A 23722-nucleotide genomic window follows, 5' to 3' on the forward strand; every position below is an offset into this window, starting at 1 on the left:
TAAACAATAACGAATATATAGCAGTAGTAGAGAAACGCTGTTACAATTTTTGGTGAAACAGAATTTGAAATAATTTATTTTTAGTAAAAGTGTCCAGACAAAATTAAATGCCAAACATGAACCAAAAATATTACCAGAAAATATGATGTATAAAATATAAGTGTTAATGACTATGTATTACATTTCACTAACAATCGTTTCAACCGCAAAATAGTCAAATAAAACGTTATTAAATAATACAAATAAATTACCATTCAAAAACTCTGATTATTATAAACGTAATTAAACCCCAGCCAGTTTGCAAAACTATTCATAATTAAATACGGTGATTTTCATAAATAAATCTTTGAAATAAAAGGTAATTTGTTGTATGTGTTTGACCAATTCTTTTTTAATACTTATTTATTATGTTTTATTAGGCTCTTTTGGTCTTTTTGTTTTTGGAATGCGAATAAATAAAAAACTTTATTCCATTCTTTTACCCAACGTTTCGTAAGAATTCCTTACTCCTTCAGGGGATTTTTTTGTTCTTTATTCAATACTTGTATTAAATCACATTATAATTGTTAAAAACTCCGTATTGCATCCTCCCAAAAGCACTGACACAAATTTAAAATAATTAACAAATACAATATAAAATAAAACAAGCAACAAAAATAAATTATTAAACTAGACGAGAAAGACATTTATATCACAGCTTAATTTTCAGGTACTTGATGTTAAAGTCTTTAACATCTTTAACATCAAGTATCCAAAAACAAAAATACCAAAAGAGCTTAAAAAAACATAATATAAAAGGTAATTTGTTTAGTTCTTAAAAGGTAAGTATTTTACTGGTTACTGTGAAGCTGTTAAGTACATTTTAAATTTTTTTCCAAGTACTGTTCATATTGTTACAATTATTTTAGAATAGGTGATGAGCTATTAAGAATTCAATTACATGACGGTTAAATACATCATACTAATATTATAAATGCGAATGTAAGTTTGTTTGTTACGCTTTCACGCAAAAACTACTTAACCGATCATCATGAATCTTTGCACATACACTCTTGAAGGTATTAGAAGTAACATAGGGTTCTTTTTATTAAAAAAAATAAAAAATATACGAAAAATAAGAAAATTGTATGTCAAAATATCGTCAAATTTAGCTACTTCAACGCCATCTAGCATCATCTAGCATCTAGTATTACCGACGGTGACGACAATATCTAATTTAATGGAATATAGTTTCAACTGTTTCTAATTTTTCTATATTTACCGTACATGTTACGAATGTCTGCGCATGTTGTTGCATCATGTTAGAGGTCCAATAAGCGTTACAGAACTTAAAATTGTCAATGGTCAGGAATGTCAAACCTACCGAGAAGCATGTGAAGCTCGGCGACTGTTAGAAAATATGACAATCATTGGGATGAAACTATGAAGGAAGCTGTACAATGCCGATCGCCAGATAAAATCAGGGAACTTTACGCTACGCTTTTATCTTCTTGCGGTCTTTCTAACCCTCAAACTCTTTGGAATAAGTACAAAGAATACATGGCTGAAGATATTTTAATTCAACTGCAGCAAGTACACACAGACATTACTTTCAATGAACATGTCTACAATAAAACGCTAATTATGATCGAAAACAAGGTTTTTACGATGGTTGGAAAAAAGTTAGATGATTTTGGAATGTCCAGCCCTCGGCGAGACAATGTGGATTATTTTGATAATGAAATTGCACGAGAGCTAGATTATGATTTCATAGCACTGCAACATCAAGTGGCAGAATTAGTCCCGCAATTACTTCCAGAGCAAAATCATGTTTTCCATCAAGTTTTACGTAAAATAGACTCCGGCAGTGGTGGAATCTTCTTTCTTTAGAATTCAGAATTATTTGTTTTTGTTACGGTGAAATATATTTTAATATTTGTTGTTGCATTTCAAAAAGTATATATTAAGGTGTTGAAACTTCATTGTCTGTAGTAATTTTTAAAAATTGTTGATCTCAGCCAACCAATAAATTTTAGTTATTATATTGACTCATTTCTATTATTATACCCTTACCCTTTATCTCTCATACTTATTTAATTTCTCCACTGCGAGCGAAGCCGCGGGTAAAAAGCTAGCATTATTTAAATTGTATTTGAATGTGTAACAAATGGGTTAAAAACATATGTACTTTTTTAAATTAAAAAGTATTATTTTTTTTTATAAAAAACGCTTTCCATCTTTATGCTGCGAGCTTACTAAACCAGGGAATACTATGGGTTCCATAAATAAAACCAAATTGTCCGTGGTAAAGTGAAGTTTACCAGAAAGCCCTTTAAGAAAATCTACTGCAGTAGATTGTATTGCCTATTTGGTAACTTGAAATTTCGACATATTTGGGTTTTTTTCGTATGGGTTCTGACAGTAAATTGTAATAATTTGTAAATACATCTAGGAATATAGGTATTATAATACTAGCCGACCTGTGCTCGCGTTGCTTTGCAAATTGTAACAACGATCATATTTTATTCATCTGCTCATGTTCAGTGCAGTGCAACTGACTTAACCTACCCATATTTGCGTGCTCTTTTTATCGACGTCATTGTAAGTACCTTCTTCGAGTTATTTGTAAAGAAAATTTTAACTAAATTTCAGTTTTATTGTTCGAGGAAGTGATACAAAATTGGTAATTCAAGCCATTATAATAGAACTTTTTATTTTTAAATTGGAAGGATTATAATCTATTCACTTCCTCGAACCAAATAAATAAAAAAGATCTAATTTTTATTTAGATAAATCGGCATTTCATGCGCACGGCACTGTAGTTAATAAAATATCCATAGTAACTTAAAAAAAAAGCAAACACTGCTCAGCGATGTGACGAATTAGAGAAACAAAAAAATAATGTGTGTGTGTAGGTTAGTTGATGAACTATAAATACAATACAGAAAAATTGAATATATAGGTAGGTAGGTAGGTATGAGAAAAAACGTAACTATTAAATGGAACACATATTAAGAGAGAAAGAACATGGGAAGAAAAGAAAATTAAAAATGTTGAAATGATAATGAAATGTAACAAAACATCGAACTCAAGATTGTGATGGATTCTTATTTCCTGGATAAAATAAATTCAAAAAGTTTATAATCTTATAAATTGTTTTATTTATTTCTCAGGTTGTATGTTTTACTTAGAAGTGATTTTAGGCTTAAAATTTGCGCAACAACATTGACTTTATGAAGCAATGCTAATCTTTGTCGATTATTGTATAGGTTTCAAGATATGAGTGGTTGTATTAGTCAATTAATGAAAAAAAAATTACAACAAATGTAAAATCAATAATATTTAAGTTTGAAAAATAATTAATGAAAACAAATTTTAACCATAAACTCTCTCATAACAATAAATAAAATAATAAAATACATTTCAAATAAATCGGTTGACTACTTTCTGAGATCGTGCGTAACAAACTTTAAAATTGTTTCGCTTTTACATAATAGTATAGATATAGATTTGTGTTTGAATGTGAGTGCCGTCAATGGCAGCAATGAAGTTAAGAAATCCCTTTTTTAAAATTTTTTGATAGTTGATAACTGTTAAAAAATTGATTAAGGCATTTTTATAAACTGCCTTGCTTTAGAAGCAAAAGCCATGCATATCAGCACATCGTCTTGAAGCAGATATTACTAAAACAAAATTAAATAAGCGATATTCGGTTATTTTTTAATTTCAAAATACATTTGATACATTTGGATCTTATTTTTTCGCTAATCCACATTCTTCGCTTGTTAACTTAGTAAATGTCACTTGGGAGGAATTTTGTGTTATTCATAACATTTTGAACTTAGTCCGTGGAATAAGAATAAGCCCTTAGCTGTTACACGTTTATTAATATGGCTGATACATTTTAAATACAATTAGTATTTATTTATTATTAAATTTCTAATTACTCATTTGTGATTTAAACTGACTTGTAGCTATTTCAAAAGAACCTACTTAAACATATACTTTACATTATCACAGTATGCAGTAACATATTTTAAAAGTACTTGAAAGCTGATTGTATTTAATGTTTTCAATTTTTGTATGCCAATTTCGATTTTATAATTTTCTCTAATTCCAGTTGCAGCAAAAAATTTAAAATATTAAATACGCTTAGCATTTTCGGTCATACTCAAATTTTATTAATTTTTGTATTTTTTCTAAATAATTTCTAATTTATTTTATAAAAACCCTTTTCATGTTGATCAGTATTTAGATACATGTACTGTACATTTTTTTTTGGTCGTGTATGTCGAGCTAATATGGACCGTATAAAAAATATTAGATTCATATTTTGTATTATTGTTTGTATTCATAAAATTGTCTTGTTAAGAAGCTTTTTTCGAACTTATTGAGAAAACAATTAAAAACGTACCTCAATGCACGTCTAAAATATTGTATAGTTGCCATCAACTAGAACAAATGCCACTTATTTGACTAACCCTTAGAAATGCCGATTAGTTTCAGTTATTAATTTGTTTGTACTACGATCGGATTGAATAGAGTTCTTTCTAATTTTGGTGCTTGAGTAACTTTACAAAGTTAAAATATATACATACAATATTTTAAAATTGTCTGACAGCAAAGTAGTACCCGTGGCCAGATGGTTAGTGTGTTGTCATGCCAAAGGTCTTGGGTTCAATCCCTGCCCATGTAATCTAAAGTATTTTTTTCATGGGTACGGCCTCTTGCGAGGAATTGACTTATTCTCCAAGAGTAATTCTTATCATGGAAAGTGCTTTCTCAAATTTGTGGTTCCGATTCGGCTTAAAACTGTAGGTCCTGGTTGTAGGAATAGTTGAGAGTTGTAAGTCACTAGGCCCTAGTTCCCATCGGACTGTTGCGCCACTCAGTTTTTTTTAAATTTTATCTGATAGTAAAGTCATGTATTGAAATTACTAAATAAATGTATTTTTTAGTCAAATTAAGTAATTTACTTAGCTCACTTGGATTCAACTAAGGTACAAGAAAGAGAAATATTTTAATAAAGAATATACATATAATTTGTCACATAAGCATAAGCAATGTATGCGAGAATGCTCCAGATTATTGACCTACTAAATATGGCATTGCTTTTATGTCATCGATTCCTTAACGCTACTAGCTCTTCTGTAGGTTCAATGAAAATATAATTATAATTTTTTTCCACAAAACCTACAAAATGCAGTTATAGTTAAGGACGTAAAACTACTATTAAAGAGCCTTTTTTAACGAGAGTTTGATTCAACTAGCAGTCCTAATCTGGGATTTCAATGTATGCGGCGGTGTTGTGCATCAAATTTATATAGAATATGCAGTAATAGTAAATTATTTCTAAATTTTAAATATTAAAAAATAGTGTTTTTGCGTATTACCCTTAAATGTGATCCCGTCATTTTAGCTAACCTTCCCCTCCGCTATTTCAAGTTTTAGGATATCTATACTTTGTTCTACACAAATAGTCGCTTAAATTAAGATAGAACGTTTGCGTCTCACTCTGATTGCATTGGCTTGCATAAGCGTGTCGCTTTTTAAAGTTCTAACAGCGTTTTAGCATTGTTACTTTGTTGAAATGTAGGTAATAAGCACATTATTATATTAATAGTATCCCATTCTATCAGCAGTGGGATACAACGGTCGTTCTGTATAACTTTTTGCGACGATTTGCAACTGATCCTCTAAGGAATGTAAGTGGCTTGATAATCATCATGCTTTGGAAAAAACTCGCTCACAAAGACTGCTCTGACTATTTTTGTCGAACAGAGTTTAGTAGGTCAATAGATTTCTATCGAAATAAATGTGCACCCGTCTTAACTAGAGGTGTGTCAATCGTTCATTTTAAAAGATTCAATCGTTCATATGTCGTTCAGTTCAATGATTCGTTCTTTTCAATCGTTCATTTTTTCAATCGTTTTGGTATCTGTTTCATTTGGATGCGAATAAAATGGGCAAATTTCATTCTATTCCAATTGTTCACTTTTTCAATCATTTAGGTTTCTGTTTCATTTTGGTTTATGGATGGAAAATAAGCGAGTGGAACCATATGGAACTTTTTGCAGTAGAGTAGGTAAGGTTAAGGTACTTCATTTTCATTCAGTTTCGGTCTTTAAAACGATTAGTATTGAAATAATTGATTGGTTGTTTCAAAGCTATGTTTAATTCCCATTTTATATCATTTTATTTGAATGAGAATAAGTTGGATGAACGAAACATATTTCTTTTCCTTTAAAACGAAAGACAGCATGATGAAACGATTGACATTGAGAACGATTGATTGGTTTACTACGATTGCAATCATTCAATCTTTTTGATGAACGGGTCAAAAAGACCGAATCAATCACGATTGACACAGGTCGAGTCTTAACTCACATCTCTTACCCTGGTTACAAGAAGAGATCGAGGAATCGAATCGAATTGAGATTTCGATCCAGGTGGCACTGAATCGCGGAATCGAATTTAAATGGAATCGAAATGACATTTGGGTTGTATTTGTGTGCGTACTGCTACGTGAATAACTTTCAAATTTTATAACAATGCTCTCAACACAAAGACGAGCGCCAAAGTAAATTCAGCTTAGAACCAAAAATACTCCATTTAAATGGAGTATTTTTGCTTAGAACAAACAAGATGGACAAAACTTATCGCACGCACACAAGCAAGACCTCACACACCAATAACTCGATTCCCCGATTCAGGTTTACAAACAAATTTTCGATTCGATTCACCTCTTCAGTGGGATCGGATCGAGTAATCCTATTTCGATTCGATGCAGGTCTATACGGCGCTAAATCCTGATTCAATTCTCCTTGTAAACGGCGGTGACGGACGATGGCGGTACTCGTACTTGTTCAATCTGTTTCACGCTTTAGTATTCCAATATTTTCTTTTGAACACATCCAACTTCCACGGAAAAGAAACGACATTCGATGAACCCATCCGCACACATTTATGAACGAACTCAGCGAAGTACTCAAGAAGCAAAATTGGAAATTAAGAAAATCGACCACAAAGTAAAAGACAAAAACCAATTTTTTTGTGTTGGAGAGGTGGAAAATTTGTGCAGAAAATTTTCCAAACAAAATTCTACACTTACCAATAATGTTAAACTAATAAAAAACATTAAAAACTGCAAGCAATATCATTAAAGTTTAATAAATAACAAAAAAATCCATTAAAATTATTTGAATAAGCCCTAGAAAAAGTCTGCACATCATTTTCCAACTCCCCGAACAGCGAGCGAGTACGAGTATATTGTGAAAAACAAGAGAAAGCCCTCCGCTGCAGCAAGAAAATGTTCGTAAATTCGATGACGTTTCGCGGAAACCCATCCAACCATCACCATCATCTGCAACCGCATCAATTGCACCATCACGTCAACAGCCACCATCATCACCAGCAGCACGCAAGTGGTCATAACAATAACAACCATCATAGCAATAATCATCATAACGCCAGCAGCCACCAGAAATCCTCGGATGCTGGCAAAATCTACATCAAGAATTTAGAGCGCTCCATTGATAATGAGGCGTTGTGTGACACGTTCTCGATTTTTGGAAAGATTCTGAACTGCAACGTGGCCAAGGATGAAGAGGGTAATTCACGTGGCTACGGTTTTGTCCATTTCGAGACGGAAGGGGCGGCGAAAATGGCTATTGAGAGGGTGAACGGAATGCTGTGTAATAACCAGAAGGTACATGTTGTGAAGTTCATACCGCGGCGGGATCGCGAACAAGAAAAGGCTACGCATTTCAAGAATCTCTATGTGAAGAATCTCAATGATGATTTCAATGATAATAATTTGCGCGAAATGTTTGAGCCCTATGGAAGAATAACTAGCCACAAGGTAAGCATAGGTTTTACTGAAAATCCCAGCAAACTTTAAAACAATAAAAAACCTATTTTTCATTACTAATTTATATTAATATGGGAGTAGCAGGGGTCCTGGAGTCTTGTCTTCTTATTTCTAAATACAAAATATATAACAGTACTTTTTATTTTCGACAATGTCCAAAGCTTGCGGCAATGTTTTTCGTCTCTGTCTAGCTTGTTCAAATCCTTTATTCAGCTCTCGTACTCTCTGTTCGAATTAGTACTGCTAAAAGAGATTAATGCATAAAGAAGTATATGTACATGCTATACTATAAGTATGTAGAGTTGTAAAGTAAAGATACTGAGAAGGAAATCTCGGCCACTTATTTTATCTTTTTTTTTCATGTGTCGGGCTTCTTGTACAGATCGTACTCACCCTACATAGATGTATTGGACTACAGCTTAAAGCTTGCTATAGTTGAGGACTTGTTTTCTTATCAGTTCTAAGGGTGAAAAGAGCGAACCCGTTAGGTAGGACCTCTAAATTTATACATATATGCTCTCTATGATAGTAATCGACCGCTTCGACAAAACTCAGACTAATTAAAAAAATATACTGCTGTCATTTTTGTAAAATATTAAACAATTAGAAACATACATACTATTTTTTTTATTTGAGTTAAATGTTTTTATTGTAAATTGTTTTGTTCAAACACAAGATTTAAATATCTAAAAAGCTTGGCATATCGCGACCTTAGAACAATAGGGTTCTAACTGCACTCAAGTCACTTCAAATTTTTCAAATTCAAATTTTTTGTTAAACGAAGTTTTTATTTTTTATAAAATAAAAAAATACAAATTTATTAAAGAATACATAGTTAGTAGTTGTTATTGCATTTCATTATTTTAAAATAAAGGAATATTTTAAATTTTAATGTATACAAAGTGGAAAAACGTTTTAGTTTTGTTCACCTCCATCATCTTAAAAAAAAAGTTTTAAATATTAAATTAAAATAACATTCGTATACTTTTGTATACATACCGAGCTTAAGAATGGTCTTGTAATAAGCTTTATCAGACGAACTCATGTATTTGAACATCGACAAAAAATGTTTCTCTTTTTCTTTCGAGATACCGCTTCTTTCTGGAACACATTCGATATTATCTACTCATATACTTATATATATTACAAAAATCGTTAAAACATGGCTTTGCCGTCTGCCCGATTGACATTAATTAATTTACATATTAAAATAGAAATATTTAATAAAAAAAAAATCAAAAGTGAAAATATTTTTTTTTTACATTATAAATACATATATACAGTTGTGTTCAAAAAAATAGGAGTGTCTGTTCTTTTTAGATTAAATCGTGACTCAAAGGTGTATAATTTTTTTAAATTTATTTTTTCGTTTGTACAAAATAGCTAATCCAGTCTTTTATTATTATTCTTAAAGACTACTTTGTATAAAACAAATAAGGTAAAATAATAAGTAAAAACATGAATTTTATCAAAATAAGCCAAAATAATAGGAGTAAACAAAATAAAGTTTAAAAAACTAAAAAATAATATTCAATATTAAGATTTTTTGTCAGTATTTTGTGGAAAATCCTTTGTTTTTTATAATTGATGCACATCTGCGTGGCATAGAGTTCACAAGGGCCTGATAATGCTCAACTGGAATTTGGTTCCATGTTTCCTCGACTGCGTCCCACAACTGCCTCGAATTCAAGGGTCTTCGTCGAGAAACACCCTTTTTCACATGTGCCCATACATTTTCTATAGTATTGAGGTCAGGCGACTGAGCTGGCCAGTCCTTGACCTCAACCCCATTGACCCGAAACCATTCCTTGGCAGACTTACTGGTGTGTTTCGGGTCGTTGTCTTGTTGAAATACCCATTTAACCGGCATATTCCAATTCGCATAAGGCAGCATCACACTGGACTTTATATCCACATAAACGCGCTGGTCCATCGTGCCAATGAGAAACTGCCCCATGCCATCACTTTAGCACCTCCATGCTTTACCGTTTTAATGGTGTACCGAGGCTTAAACTCGGAATTTTCTGGACGTCGGACGTATTGCCTAGAGCCAGTTCCACCGAATAAAACAATTTTGGTCTCGTCAGTCCACAAAATGTTTCGCCATTTCTCTGCAGGCCAATTAGCATGGCTTCTTGCAAATTTTAAACGAGCGGCTACATGTTTTTTTTTGTAAGCATCGGCACTTTTCGTGGACTGCGAGCGAAAAGATTGTGTTCCAAAAATCGACTTCTTATTGTTACGCTACTTACTGCCAGTCCTAGATCTTCCTGGATCATCTTAGACGACGCAAAAGGATCCTTTCGGCTGTAGCGAACAATACGCCGATCGTCATTTTCACTCGTTTCTCGTTTCCGTCCCCGGGTTTCGACTTTTTTTCTCATGTTTTACAGCATTGGCGATCATTTGTTTAGAGCACTCCAACATCAACTTTATATCCTTATAAGTTTTTCCTTCATTTCGCAAGTTTTTTATGATTTCCCGTTTTTCGTCGGTGCAGTGCTTTCCTCGGCCCACTAAATAACCAATCTTGTTTAGATATTCGATATTCCAACTATTGTCAACGGCAACACTGCCATAAACCAGAAACTCATCGGAAGAAGGAGAGATAGGGAGTCGTCGACGTCGTTTAAAAGGGATAAGTCGCCTTCTGCGCATTTCGAATGGATATTTCAGTTTTAATCAGTAAATAAATATTATACTTGTTTTACAAATCAAAAGTTTTGAGTTCATCTTGACACTATTTAATATTCCTATTTTAATTTAGTTACTTACTGTTTATTTTTTTAAGTTTTTGATATTTTTTTACGTACAATATAACTCACACTCCTATTATTTTGAATAGCCTGATTGAGAGTAAAGATCATTTGATCTCTGATTACAAATGTAAACGGTTATGAATTGCAAACCAGTTCATTGTTTTACCATCTTTAATGTCCCGTTATACTTACGGGTAGAGAAATGGGCTGATTACCAGTATACACATGGTAAAAAAAACACTTGAGCAAATTTTGTAAAAGCACTCTTATTATTTTGAACACAGCTATATATATGTATATATGTATATCTTTGTGTTTATGATTTTTGGTTCATAAAACTCCTCGTTCAAAATTTGTTTTCTATAAGAGATAGCCTTTATGTAATCCCTATAGAGGCGGGTAACCTCTTCTTCGCAGTTCAGCATCGCTAGCACCTCCGTTTCTGTTTTCATGGCGCTGCCAAGAAAATTTCTTCGTACCTCTTTCAGAATAGGACATATTCCAATGAAATTAATGATATCTTCTCTTACTGCCAGGTTACACAGATTGCTTTTACTTTTGGCAATCTTCTACTTTGCATATTAAACACTTTCAATATATAGTCAAAATGTAACTTCAGTGTTTTGATAAACAGGGGTGACATCCAGTTTTGATGTTTATCATGTAGTTCGGTAGCTGGAAATATATTTTTATATAAAATCTCAACAACTTCTCAACCGTTTCTTATTTTTTAAAACCCCAAGTTAGCGCTGCATACATCATCACGGATTCCGCAACTGCGATGAAAACCTTGTATTTAACACTGTGTGAAATTTAGTTGTTTCCGAAGCATTTCTTCCAAGTCACACTAATAGCACTTTTACCTTTTTTAAGTTTATTTTAAATGATTTCCCATGTTTAGATTGCTGGTTATAATAACACCAAGATATTTGTAGGCTCTCACAATTTCGATCGGTTCATTGTTTAAGTACCACTGCTAATTCCTGGACATTCTGCCAGACCCCTTTTTAAAGACCATCACTTTGGATTTGCTTAAATTGACCGTCAAATTCCACAACCTGGAGTGTTCACTAAGCCAATTGATCATTAATTGCAACGTTGCAGGTGAATATGCAAAAAGCACAACATAATCAGCAAATAAGAGAGCTTTGATCGCCATTCCCGCAAACTCTATCCCACTAGGTAAATTGTCAATAAGATCGTCGATAAACAAAGCAAAAAGATTTGGGCCTAGGGGCATCCTTGCTTTACTCCCATTGAGGTTTCGAACCATTCCGACATTTCATCACCGTTCTATACTGTAGCATGATTTCCATCATAAAGGTTTTCCAAGACTCTGCCAAACTTTGATGTCATTCCGGCATTGTATAGTTTGTAAAACAACGCTCTTCTATCGATTGTGTCGAAGGCTGCCTTAAAGTATAACTTCTTTTTTGTTCTAGAAAAATTCCTGCAATGCTACTTAAGATAAAAATGTTATCACTCGTGAAATAACCACTTCGAAAACATGCCTGGAATTCCTTTAGTTTCGAATTAAGATTCGTCCAATCACATAGTCGATTGTTCAAAACTGACTCTTCATTCCTAAAAGGCGCATCCTGAATAGCGTCAGATGTAAACAGTTTTTTCTGGAAGAGCTCTTGCAGTAAGGGTATCGAAAGATTATTGCTGATTTGTATACTTTTACCGTTAATTTTTTTTATCTCCTTCCAAAATTCGTTTGCGTCTCTGCAGCATACCAATTTTAGGGCCTTAGTTTCATAGTACCTAATTTGTTTTTCCTTAAAGATTTTCTTGTAGAAATTGTTTGCTACAATGCAATGCTTCTTCAGAACTGGATAGTTAAATTTTCGGAATATTCTTAGCCACCTCAATGATTTATTTCTAGCCTTTTCACACTCCGTATCAAACCACTCCTTCTTCGTTTTCCCTCTTGCAGTATGTTATTGTTTACAAACCGGATATGAAATTTTAATTAAGTGTTCAATATCCCCTACACCAAGCTTCGCTCCCTCATGAAGATTTTGATGTAAGTTCTGCCGATACTCTGATGCCCTATTTTCCTTCCAAATCAGTTTAGGGGGTACATTAAGTTTCCTTGACTTATCCCGCGGTATGACGTAAGGGCTGCAACTTACTGTGATCGGCATGTGATCGGAAAAAGGCACACTCAAAACCTCAAGGTCATAAATAATTGACATCCATTTGCCTCTTGCTAGACAGAAGTCCAGAACTGAAGAACCCTGCTACCCCACAAATGTAAATTCTCTATTTTTATCAAAATCACTTAAGCCATTCAAGATATGAAGTCCAAATGAATCGCAGAGTTCCAAAAGTTTCCTCTAAGATTTAGAGTTGTATCTTTTGATTTACATACTTTACCAGCAAACATATTTTCATTTCCTGTTTCATTTCCTATTCTTGCGTTTAAATCGCCTATAATCATAACATTATCTTCATTATTGCGTTCCATGAAATCAACTAATGTTCCAAAATCTCTCTCCCAATGGTTACAGTTTAAGTACGATGGTATAATAATAAATTTTGTGCTGTTTATGGTAATATTTAAGAAAACTACTTCTTCCTCCAGTATTAATTCACAAGATATTTTTTCCAAAGTCTTGTTGTATCCGAAATAACATCCCCCACTTGGTCTTCCTCTCTCATTTACTCTTATTGCTGGAATCCATTGGCAGTTGAAATTTTGAAATTGATTTGTATATAAATTATAATCTTCTTTAACAACATACATAGGTTTCATACAAAAACACAACATCATAATTATTTAATAATTCATACAAATTTTCATATAAAGACTTATTTCTAAGGCTTGCTACATTATAACACAGGGTGTAGGCGCCACCGTCGGCCAAAATAAAAATTTATATTATATATTAAAAAACTTTAAAATAATAAGTTATAATGTAGCGATATTATCTATGGGTAAGGAAGTTGGTATTCCTATATGCGCAGTTGTTATTGTTTTTTTTCTTCGGGTTTTCGCTAAAGTCTCCTTTCGTATTGAAACACAAATCATGTTTTCATCATCATCGACGTAACTCAATGAAAACCCGACTTCATTCTCTACTTGGGTTATTTACAAAATTTTAAGCTTCGTAAAAGGTACGTTCTTATATTCAAACCACGTTTTTGAAACTTTTGGGAAATCCTTAAAATCAGTAGATCACATTTGCATTTTCACCAATGGGTTCCTACTGTTCACAGTTTTAAGGAGCCGGATGAGTTCCATCGGTGAAAAATATTCATTAACAGACAAATGTTTTTCTATTTGGCTATGATCATTGTCAACCTCCTGCAATCCTGAATGAACTAGTAAGGAGTACTTCATGGTTATTTGTTCGATATCAGGGTGAGTTTTTAATGGAATGTTTGTTCTGTGGCACGCAAGAGTCGGACCATGTTATCATATTTGTAATAACATTTTCTTCGAAGACCTTTTCCAATTTTTTTGAGAAAGCTGAGGCAATCTCGATCCACTTCGCCCACCGGTATAAAAATAAATAAATTGGGTGGCGCGACAGTCCGTTGAGAACCAAGGCCTAGTGACTTACAACTCTCAACCATTCCTGTGTGCGAGTAATGTTGTCAGGAATGGAGGGGACCTACAGTTTATATGCCGACTCCGAACGGCTAATTTTGAGAAAGCACTTTTTCATGACAATAGTTACTCTTGGAGAATTTGTCAATTCCTCGCAAGAGGCAGTACCCGTGAAAAGACTTTAGATGGCATAGGCAGGGATCGAACCCAAGACCTCTAGCATGACAGTCCAACGCACTAACCATCATGCCACGGGTACCACCGCCCACCGGTATATTCGGTCCAAAAAGCGCAGTAAACTTTTTTTTGTAGTAGATAAATGAGCTGTTAAGTTGTAAACGTTTAGTTTTGAACAATGAAACATAGGATAAATTTCAGCTCTTGGGCATGATACAACATTTTGCAAATCAAAAGTTAAAATGGGAATTCCTGATTCTTTGTCATAAGCTTTTTTTTCTCTCATCATCTTCTTTAAATTTAAATGCATCTGATGTTCCTTTGTAAATTTTTCACTTAACATTGGCCACATTTACCCGACTTGGGATGGTGAAAATCAAGGTTAAAGTTAGTATTGAAAACATGCCTGTAAAAGCTTTCTTTTACAGGATGAAGAACAGTATTGTTGTATAAGTTATACATTTTCGTTGTATTTAAGTTTGGATCTAAATATAGTTTATTTGTTTTGGCTCTACAATAATGTGACTCTATTGTTGGAAAAGATCGTATATGCTCTTTTATTTCTTCTACCCTATTTTCGCTAATTCTTTTTACAGACTTAACTCCTCGTTTGTTTTTTTGACCATACCAGATATTGCATTTTTTTTCTTGCGCATTGTAAACGGATTTTTGAGATATACAAAATGTTTACAGACCTAGATCTTGTTTCCAAGTACCTCCAAAAAATACTCGAAAGTGAAATTCGAAATGTTTTCATTTTAGTTTTCGATTTTAAAATACAGTTAGTTTTACCATCACGATCTAACAAATAAATGGATTCAAAAATTTGTTGACGTTCAAATGCTGTCAATTTCTCGGCACAGTGGAATTTGCGCTTAATTAAACAATTCTTGGTCGTTTTAAGTTCTTTTTTTGGTACCGTTTTTCCCCACAAACTTGTGTATGCCTCACCAGCCTGATTTTCTTTTTTAAGATATTCTTTTTCCAATTTTTTTCATTGCTTTTACGCTTACGAGTCTTTTGATTAACAAGCGCACTTAACATATCAATAGCTTCAACTTCAACGTTTTCGTTTATATCTTTGGCTTGCGTTGAAGAATTATTTTCATTGTGCACATCCGCAACGAACGTACAGCTGTTCTCCCTGACTAAGTTTTCTTCTTCTCCTGGAGGAACAATTAAAAAATCCTCGATGACAAGTGGAACATTTTCTAAATTTATTATTTCTCCTTCTAAAAAAAACTGCGAATGCGAAGTCATCTGAGTAAAGTTATTGAAGAAGAGGACATTTTAAATGAGTGGTATATTTAAAACAGTACACTTATTGATTTACTATTCACTTTTAAAATAGAAATACCTACCTTTATTTAGTAAAATGTATGAATATTTGGATCACAAATTTGAAAAATTACGCAGCACAAACTTATAAAACCGAATTGTACAAAGATTTAATTATAATGAATTTTTGATAAAATTCAAATTTATCACAATATTCATAGACTACTTAGTTTTAAGTACGGGAAACGTTTAAATATTTTAAAGCAACAAAGTTCAACCTGCATCTTGTTGTGTAACAAAGTTCTATCTAAATTTCTATTTACCGCTTAGAACTTTGTTTCCTTAATTTTTATTGACTATATATGAAACTAAAAGAGATAGACAAATATGGATGAAAGGAATCGAAAGAGCATACTCGATTTACTACGACCACATGTATAACTCAATTTTGAAAAAAAGTGTCAGTTAGTACCCTGTTGTTCTAAGGTCGCGATATATGAAGGTGGTTTTCCGGTTTAAAATTGAACATTAACAAAATAATTTAGAGAGAAAAATGATAGGTAGGGGTCCCAATAAAACATTTTAAAAAAATTTGAACGCTAAATAACGAGAATTTAATCTAAAACCAACAACATTTATAAAAAAAAACTTGGTATCTTTATCATTGTTTTTTTTTTTTTTTATTTTATATACAACTTAGAACTGTCCCTAACCTCCTTAAACCTATGTAAGGCGGCCAAGACCAAACGCCCTGAAAACTTTAAATGACATTCTCAATTGGGGAGTATAGGAAAGCTCAGGTGGAATGTTGCCACTTAAACGTGCACTTTCGTAGTACTCATTGTTGGGGCAGTAAGCCCCATAAATGAAGCTGTTAGTCGACGACATCGCTCTCGCAATGTGACCTCTTCCCAGCTTTAGCAAGAAATTATGTATTCTGTTTATGTTGGCTCTGTTGTATAGAACGTGGTTGGAATAGTAATGTTTGTACCCTGACTCTGGTGTTCTTTGTAGTCCAAGGCAACGTCGCAAACATTGTATCTCCAACACTCGAATCTTTTCCATTTGAGATGGGGCAACGTTGAACCATACCGGGCATAGGCAATCAACGGTCGGATAAGGGCCATGTAGCAAATCACCTTCACCTTGCTGTCAAGACGGCTGCTAAAAAACAACCGTGTCGTCATAGCAAAGGCTCCCCTAGCTCTAGTTTCGCATTTCTGAAAGTTGATTTTCAAATTCCAGTCATCGCAATATTGCTTAATCTTGTCGAAGTCACCTGCAAAAGTGTCTTAATAACCTTCATTTTGGGGCCGTTCTGTATGCCATTAGGTCATCAGCGTACGCTATTGCCTGAGTCAGACTTGCTATAAGATCACTGGTGTAAATGCTGAATAAGATCGGCGAGTTAACCGCTCGTTGTTGAAGACCATTTTTAATATCAAAGATTTTGGTAGATGTTACAATGCCAATTTTGACAATAAACCGTCTGCCATTAAGCATGTCATAAAGCATATATAGTCCCTGGCCTTATTATAGACGCACTGCAGAATTTGTATGATTATTATACGCAATACTTTTAACGTTCAAGACTGGATGTATGGTTACATTATCATGCAAGATGGAGCTCCATACCACACGGCCCGATCCATAAAAACTTATTTGAGGGAAGAAAACATCCCTCTGTTGGACTGGCCAGAAAACAGACCTTACATGAACCCAATTCAAAACGTGTGAGAGCTGATGAGGAGGGTAGTAGCTAAAGATGTGGTTACTTGTTGAAAGAGTAATTCAAGAAACAGTCAAATCATGCATTGACAATATGCATGCCGGCCGCGCAGAATTGAAGCTCTTATCAAAGCAAAAGGAGGTTCAACACAATATTGAAAAAAAATTACAAAAATAACAACAACAAAAAACTAAAAATATTAATTTAAAAAAAAAAATCTTTAAATCTGTTTCTTTATTTCTAGAAAGTAGTTTATATTCTGCATACAAAATAATTTAAATGCATTACAATATTCGAAAACCTGATTAAAATAGGTGGAAATTAAAATTTTGCATAAAATCTATAGTGCGTCTAATAATATGGCCACGGACTTTACAACAGTGGTTTACTTATGCCAAGTCTGTTTTACTTTAGATACAGACCCTCTAACCATGCGGTGTCAAAGGCCTTCTCCAAGTCAACCATACAAGTACCCGTACATTGCCTTTTAGATTTGTTCCATTCAATATCAGAAACTGTTTCCACTGTTCTTTCCATCGAATTCACTAATTTGGCAGATGTCTCTACGGGTATAGAATTTTTGAATTTAGTTTTGGATATATAATCTCCGATCCTTCGCATTAGTGGTCAATTGGTTTAAGGACAGGGGATTGTGATGACCATTAAAGTCTTCAAGTCTTCATCCTGCATGAACTCCCATTTAATTGGAACCTCCCCTTCAGTTAATGGTAACATGACTGAATTTAAAATGTGGACATAATCCACAACGCCCATCTTATCTTTGATCCAAAATATTTTACCTACACCAGAGGCTGGAAAGCATCCCCAAATAATTGTATTTCGTCTACAGTGCTTCAGTGCCTCCTTTGTGTATTTTGGGTTGAATTCCTTGTTCTTTGCCCTTCTCAAATACATTTTTCTATCGGAACCAAACAAATTGATCTTCGTTTCATCCGAACACAAAACGTTATTCAAATTAGAACGATGCAGGTGCTTGTCTGCAAAGGCAAGTCTTTGAACAATGTTTTTTCTTGCTCAAGCACTGGACTTTTCGTGGACTACGTGGACCAGGAAGACTTACTTCTATTAGTCGCTTTCTTATTGTTCTAGCTGTCACTGGTCCTTTTAATTCATTGTTGAGTTCTCTTGAAAAAAGAAATGGTTTCTTCTCAAATATTCTTACCAATAGTGTATAAAAACACTTTCTCTTGTTTCTTCTTTTAGGCGTGAATATAGAGCTGTACATACTTTTTTTCTTCGAACAGTTAAAGGTTTTAGAATCTCAACCATCGTTTTCCAGCTTGTCTTAAAAATTTTGTTCACAAAACAATTTTACGATGTGAGAGAATTATAAGGTACGACTAAAAGACTTAATAGCTAAAAAAATATTGTGTATTGAAAGTGATGAAGACCTTGTTTTCATTATTTTTGCAAACACTGTATTTAGTAACGATAAAACTTGTTCCATCAATAGTTTGATCGCATTTTTGTAATTTTTGGTAGGGATACTATCTAAACCCTAAGACTTGTGACCCTAGATTTATCTTAACGGGGAAAGGTGTTTCATCGTTTAGAATGTGTAATCAAAAGTAAGAGGCCATTGCATTTTTACCGACAGTAGAGGCAGTTGACTTATGGCTTCCACAAAGAATGTGTACATTTGAACAAAAAGATCTACCGTCTCTATAATGAATGAGGTTAAAAGCAATATTTTTCAAAAGTGTTGGCGTAAGTTCTGTTGAATCATCGACTGAATATGATGTCAAGCTTATTTTTCAATCCAAAGAATTTTAGTGGTTAGTGCGTGGACTGTCATGCGAAAGGTCTTGGGTTCGATCCTTGCCTGTGCCACCTAAAAGTTTTGTTCACGGGTATTGCCTCAGGTGAGGAATTGACAAATTCTCCAAGAGTAATGAAAAAGTGCTTTCTCAAATTAGCCGTTCGGATTTGGCATATAAACTGTAGTTTCCCGTCCATCCGTGCAATTACTCGCACACAGGTATGGTTGAGAGTTGCAAGTCACTAAGCCCTGGTTTACTACGGACTATTGCGTCACCTAATTTATTTATTTTTAAAAGGCGCCAATAACAGTAGAACTTTTTTATAACGAACTTTCCCATGACGGAACTCTCTCTATAGAGAATTTTATTTTGTTCCCCTTTCGTAACCAATACGAATTATGTTCTCTATAACGAAATTTTTCTATTGCGAAGTTCTTTTTAAAAGGAAACGAGTTTTGGCCCGAAAGCAAAGTTGTTTCTTTATGACGAAATGTAAATTTTAAATTATAAATTGTCTTAACAAAGCTGGGTTTGGTACTTTTGATAGTCCGATGAAGATTTAGTTCAATGGTGTACTATAAGATCATTAACAATGAAGAACAACAATATTGTACACCCTTGAAGATAAGGGACTTCATTTGTATCAACTACATTCCTTGAAAGTACATTTTCACCAAGTCAACTGGTTAGTTTTTCAAGTGTCACAAACTTCCAACTCAGTACTTTACTTCCCTCACTTTTACCTTAAGTTAACAAAAAAAACAACCAAAACGTTATTTTTTACAAAGCAGTCCTCAATTTGCATTTCGTCTTGTAAAGAAATATTACTTATTAATTTTCAATTTGACGAGAAACCCTTCTACACAAAATATTAAATGAAATTGTGCGAAAAATAAATAAATCGTAGAGGAATAAAGTTCAACTTCTAGTTAATTAAAAAAACATGATCGATTGTCATTCTGACATAAGTTGACTTGATTAATAGTTTTGGAGATTTTTCTTGACTAACTTTTTAGTCAAGTTGCCTTAATTGGAAGGCAATTTTTTGGTAGCTGGCCAATCAGATGCTAGAAACTTGTCTTACTTTCAAGTCCCTTATGTCCCCTGAACCTGCCCATTGCTAAAAATCCACCAATGCGGCCAGATATTGATTTGTATGCATATTTCATCTTTTGAAAAAATCGATCGTTTGAGTGATATTGCAACCTCTAAACTCATGAGCTTAGCGATCTACGGTTTGTGTTTGGACTAACTGAACTGATATAATGTTGAAATAAGGTTTTTGGTATTCATAAGCTTTTGTATTTATTTTATAAACAATATTTTACTTTAAATCACATACTATCTTCTTTATTATATATTCAGGTTATGCTCGACGAAGAAGGACGCTCTAGAAGATTTGGTTTCGTGGCTTTCGAAAATTCGCAATCTGCTTTGTCAGCAGTTATCGCTCTCAATGGAAAGCAGCTTGCCGAAAATAAAGTTCTATACGTTGCTCGAGCTCTTAACAAGGCTGAACGCCAACAAGAGATTCAACGAAAATTTGAAGAAAGAAAACGTCAAAAACAAGCCCACGTTTTCTACTATTAAAAGGAAAAGGGGATTTCTACTTCCTTCTTCTGTATCTTGTAGTAAAACATAACGTATTCAAAAGAAAAAAAATATAAAATAAAACCACTTTTAACAAATTATTAAGCATTTTAAAAATAAAAACACAAACACACATTGCAGCAAAGTACTAGGAGTATTTACAAAACAAATTTTATTTTAATAAATATTTGAACATAGAAAAATGTAATAAAAATAACTTTAAAACAAACATTTGATACTGCAACAAATAAGAAAAAGACAAAAATTTGTTGATCTGGATTCATTATTATTGATTATTGTAAACAAATATTATGAAAAGTGAATAGAAAACAAAACATAAATTAAACAAAATGAAATCAAGTATTATTGTAAAATTGCAAAAAAAAAGAAAAAATACAAAAATAAAATTATGAAATATGTAATAAGTTCATCAAATTTATTATTCAAGCAATGAACTTAAAACAGAGAATATACAATTCAACTCAGAATTAAAGTTTAATTAAATAAAAATACACTATATAAAAAATATAAATCGTAATTTAAGGCAAAAACAAAAATATGAACAAAATGAAAAACAAAAATATTAAATTTACTTGTAGTTAATGTTTATAATTTGAAAGAGAAAACAAAACAAAACAAATCAACAAAAGAAAAGAAAACAAAAACAAATATAAATGCAAAGTGCAGGAAAAAGACAAGTTTAATCGTTTTGTCGATTGATTGGGAAGAGAATGCAACAAAAAGAATACCCACAGTTATGGTGAAACAAAACAAAAAATAGGGAAATATCCAATTTTAGAATTATATTTTTATTACATAGCGATTATGTTAAGATACCTTATGAATTTATTTGTTTTATTTTATTTTTTTTTACCTTATTATACACATGCAAAAGAAGATTTACATTTACCATGTTTTATTTGGCAAACTGATGTATCGGAAAATAGAAAAAAAAAACATTTTATTATAATTTGTTAATAATTGAAGGAAGAAAAGAAGAGGAAAGGAAAACCGAATAAAATAATGCTTATATCCTTATTGAACGTTGTTTACGTTATTTATTTGACATTATATTTGGTTTTTATAACAAGGTTGTCGTGCACGAGTGGCGAATGTTTTTGGTTGAGTACCGAGGTTTTACATCATGGAAAAGAACGTATAACTGCTACTTTTTATGAAGAAATTTAAATTCGAGTGAGCAATAAGTACAGAAATCTTATGGATTAGAACTTAGCATTTAATGCTATCAATACAGTTTTTTTTGTAGTAATGAGGAATGTTCATGGCTATTACCGGTCGTCTCGTTTTTTCGACGACTCTCGTTTTCTCTGCCGTGTCGTTTGTGGCATTCCATAAGTTCTTCGACGCTACGAATTTGTAGCAGATTTTTAAACGATGCAAAAGCAACAAACATCTGTCAAAATGAAATTAGAGTCTTAATAAAAAATCATTGTTCAATCTTCAATGTTTAACAAATGCGATTTAATTTCCGTTTGGGTTAAACACTGTTTGTATTTAACCAAATTTGCTACTGCATCTTTCAGCGGAGATACAATTTGCAATTAGTTTGGACCTCCTCCAATCGCTTTTATTTCTTTTGAATTGTTTATTATTTTCTACTTCACTTTGAACTTAAAGTCTTACAGTCTTATTTAAAAACGCTGTATAGAGCCTACATAAAGTTATGTTATCTCTATAATGCCTCTAAACGCAAAAATGCTATTTATAAAACTTATACAAGGTTGCATAGTCCCATAATAAGCTAAACGCGTTTTGAGGTTGAATAGAGCCTACATAAGGAAATTATTGTTATTATTATTTCGTAAATGTCATTTTGATTTCTCTCCTCTCTTTTTGAAATTAAAATAAAAACAATAATGCCTCTCGAGTTTAGCTCGTGAGCCGAAGAAACGAAGAATCTAAAAAAAATATAGATTTTCGAAAGAGAATATCATACAAATAATTGGAATTATTTTGTTATATTTTAGTTGTTATGACAACTAGCAGATTTTATAGTACTTTTGGCACTTTTTTTGATATAAGCTTTGTATAACTAAAATTTATAGCAGATTTTTTTATAAATAGGAATTTTTGCAACGTTACATAGAGCCTACATAAATCCTTATTCACTGTATATTCATCTGTTTAGCGAATTCTATTAAATAAGACTGTTAATGAATGAACTTAATGAAATAAGCGATTCAAACCTTTTGCTAACCATCTCCATCTCTTACTGGAGGACCCTTTCTGTTCAGCTGCTCAGCTATGGAATTCCATTCCCTTTTTATGTCAGTTTTGTTGATTCCCTTCAAAAATCCACTAGCCAACTGCTCGTTGCTCTCCATCAGCTCGACGAGGGCCTGGAACTGATTCTGATTGCAAATGTGAACAAATATTTTGTTTCTATTTATCGCAAATCAAGTAATAATAAACTCCATAAAATAAATTATATAACAAGTAAACTTACAGTATTGTGAACTTCCATTTTTTGTCGTGAGCAAATTTTCAAACGAAAGATATCGTCGTTTATTTTTCATTGTCGTCGTTTCATTTCGTCTTGAAGAATGCTGAATGAAAGCGTTCGAAACACTTATCGTTTACACACAACAACAAAACGAGTGACAAAAGTTGAAAACGACTTATGGAATGCAGATTGTTTTGTGTCGTATATTTTGCGTCGTTTAAGACATCGGTAATAGGGGTGATTATTGTCATTAGGTAAGGTGTTTAAACTAATTTAGGTTGATTTACCTAAATAAAATATAAAGAAATAGCTGTTTTCTAATTGATAAAAGCTTGTTCAAAATCAAAATTCAACCCCTTAATGATTTTGGGGGATGAGAAAGGATGGTAATGGTTAAGTTGTGAGATGATTTTCGTTAAAAAATCATCAATCCTTCAAGGTGCTCGAAAATTACCAATCGATATTTAGACAGATAGATCTTGATAAGGAGCATCTAATCTAGTGTGGATTTGAAATCGGACAGGAAGAGCATAATA

General features: G+C 32.9%; 1 protein-coding gene across 1 annotated transcript; it reads left to right on the forward strand.

The window, feature by feature from the left end:
* Positions 1-6992: 6992 nt before the first annotated feature.
* On the forward strand, positions 6993-21760 carry LOC129952200 (polyadenylate-binding protein). The gene is made up of 2 exons (XM_056064678.1): positions 6993-7840; positions 20498-21760. Exons 1-2 carry the CDS (start codon positions 7289-7291, stop codon positions 20720-20722), a joined length of 777 nt encoding a protein of 258 aa, XP_055920653.1. The 5' UTR covers positions 6993-7288; the 3' UTR covers positions 20723-21760.
* Positions 21761-23722: the final 1962 nt, after the last annotated feature.

Source organism: Eupeodes corollae, chromosome 3, assembly GCF_945859685.1.
Source record: "Eupeodes corollae chromosome 3, idEupCoro1.1, whole genome shotgun sequence".
In the NCBI taxonomy this organism is placed as follows: Eukaryota; Metazoa; Arthropoda; class Insecta; order Diptera; family Syrphidae; genus Eupeodes; species Eupeodes corollae.

What these genes read in the sequence shown, in the direction of transcription:
- LOC129952200 (XM_056064678.1), top strand. Translation starts at nt 7,289, where the DNA reads ATGTTCGTAAATTCGATGACGTTTCGCGGAAACCCATCCAACCATCAC. An exon ending in GAAGAATAACTAGCCACAAG is followed by an intron (nt 7,841 to 20,497) that starts GTAAGCATAGGT and finishes TTATATATTCAG; the next exon opens with GTTATGCTCGACGAAGAAGG.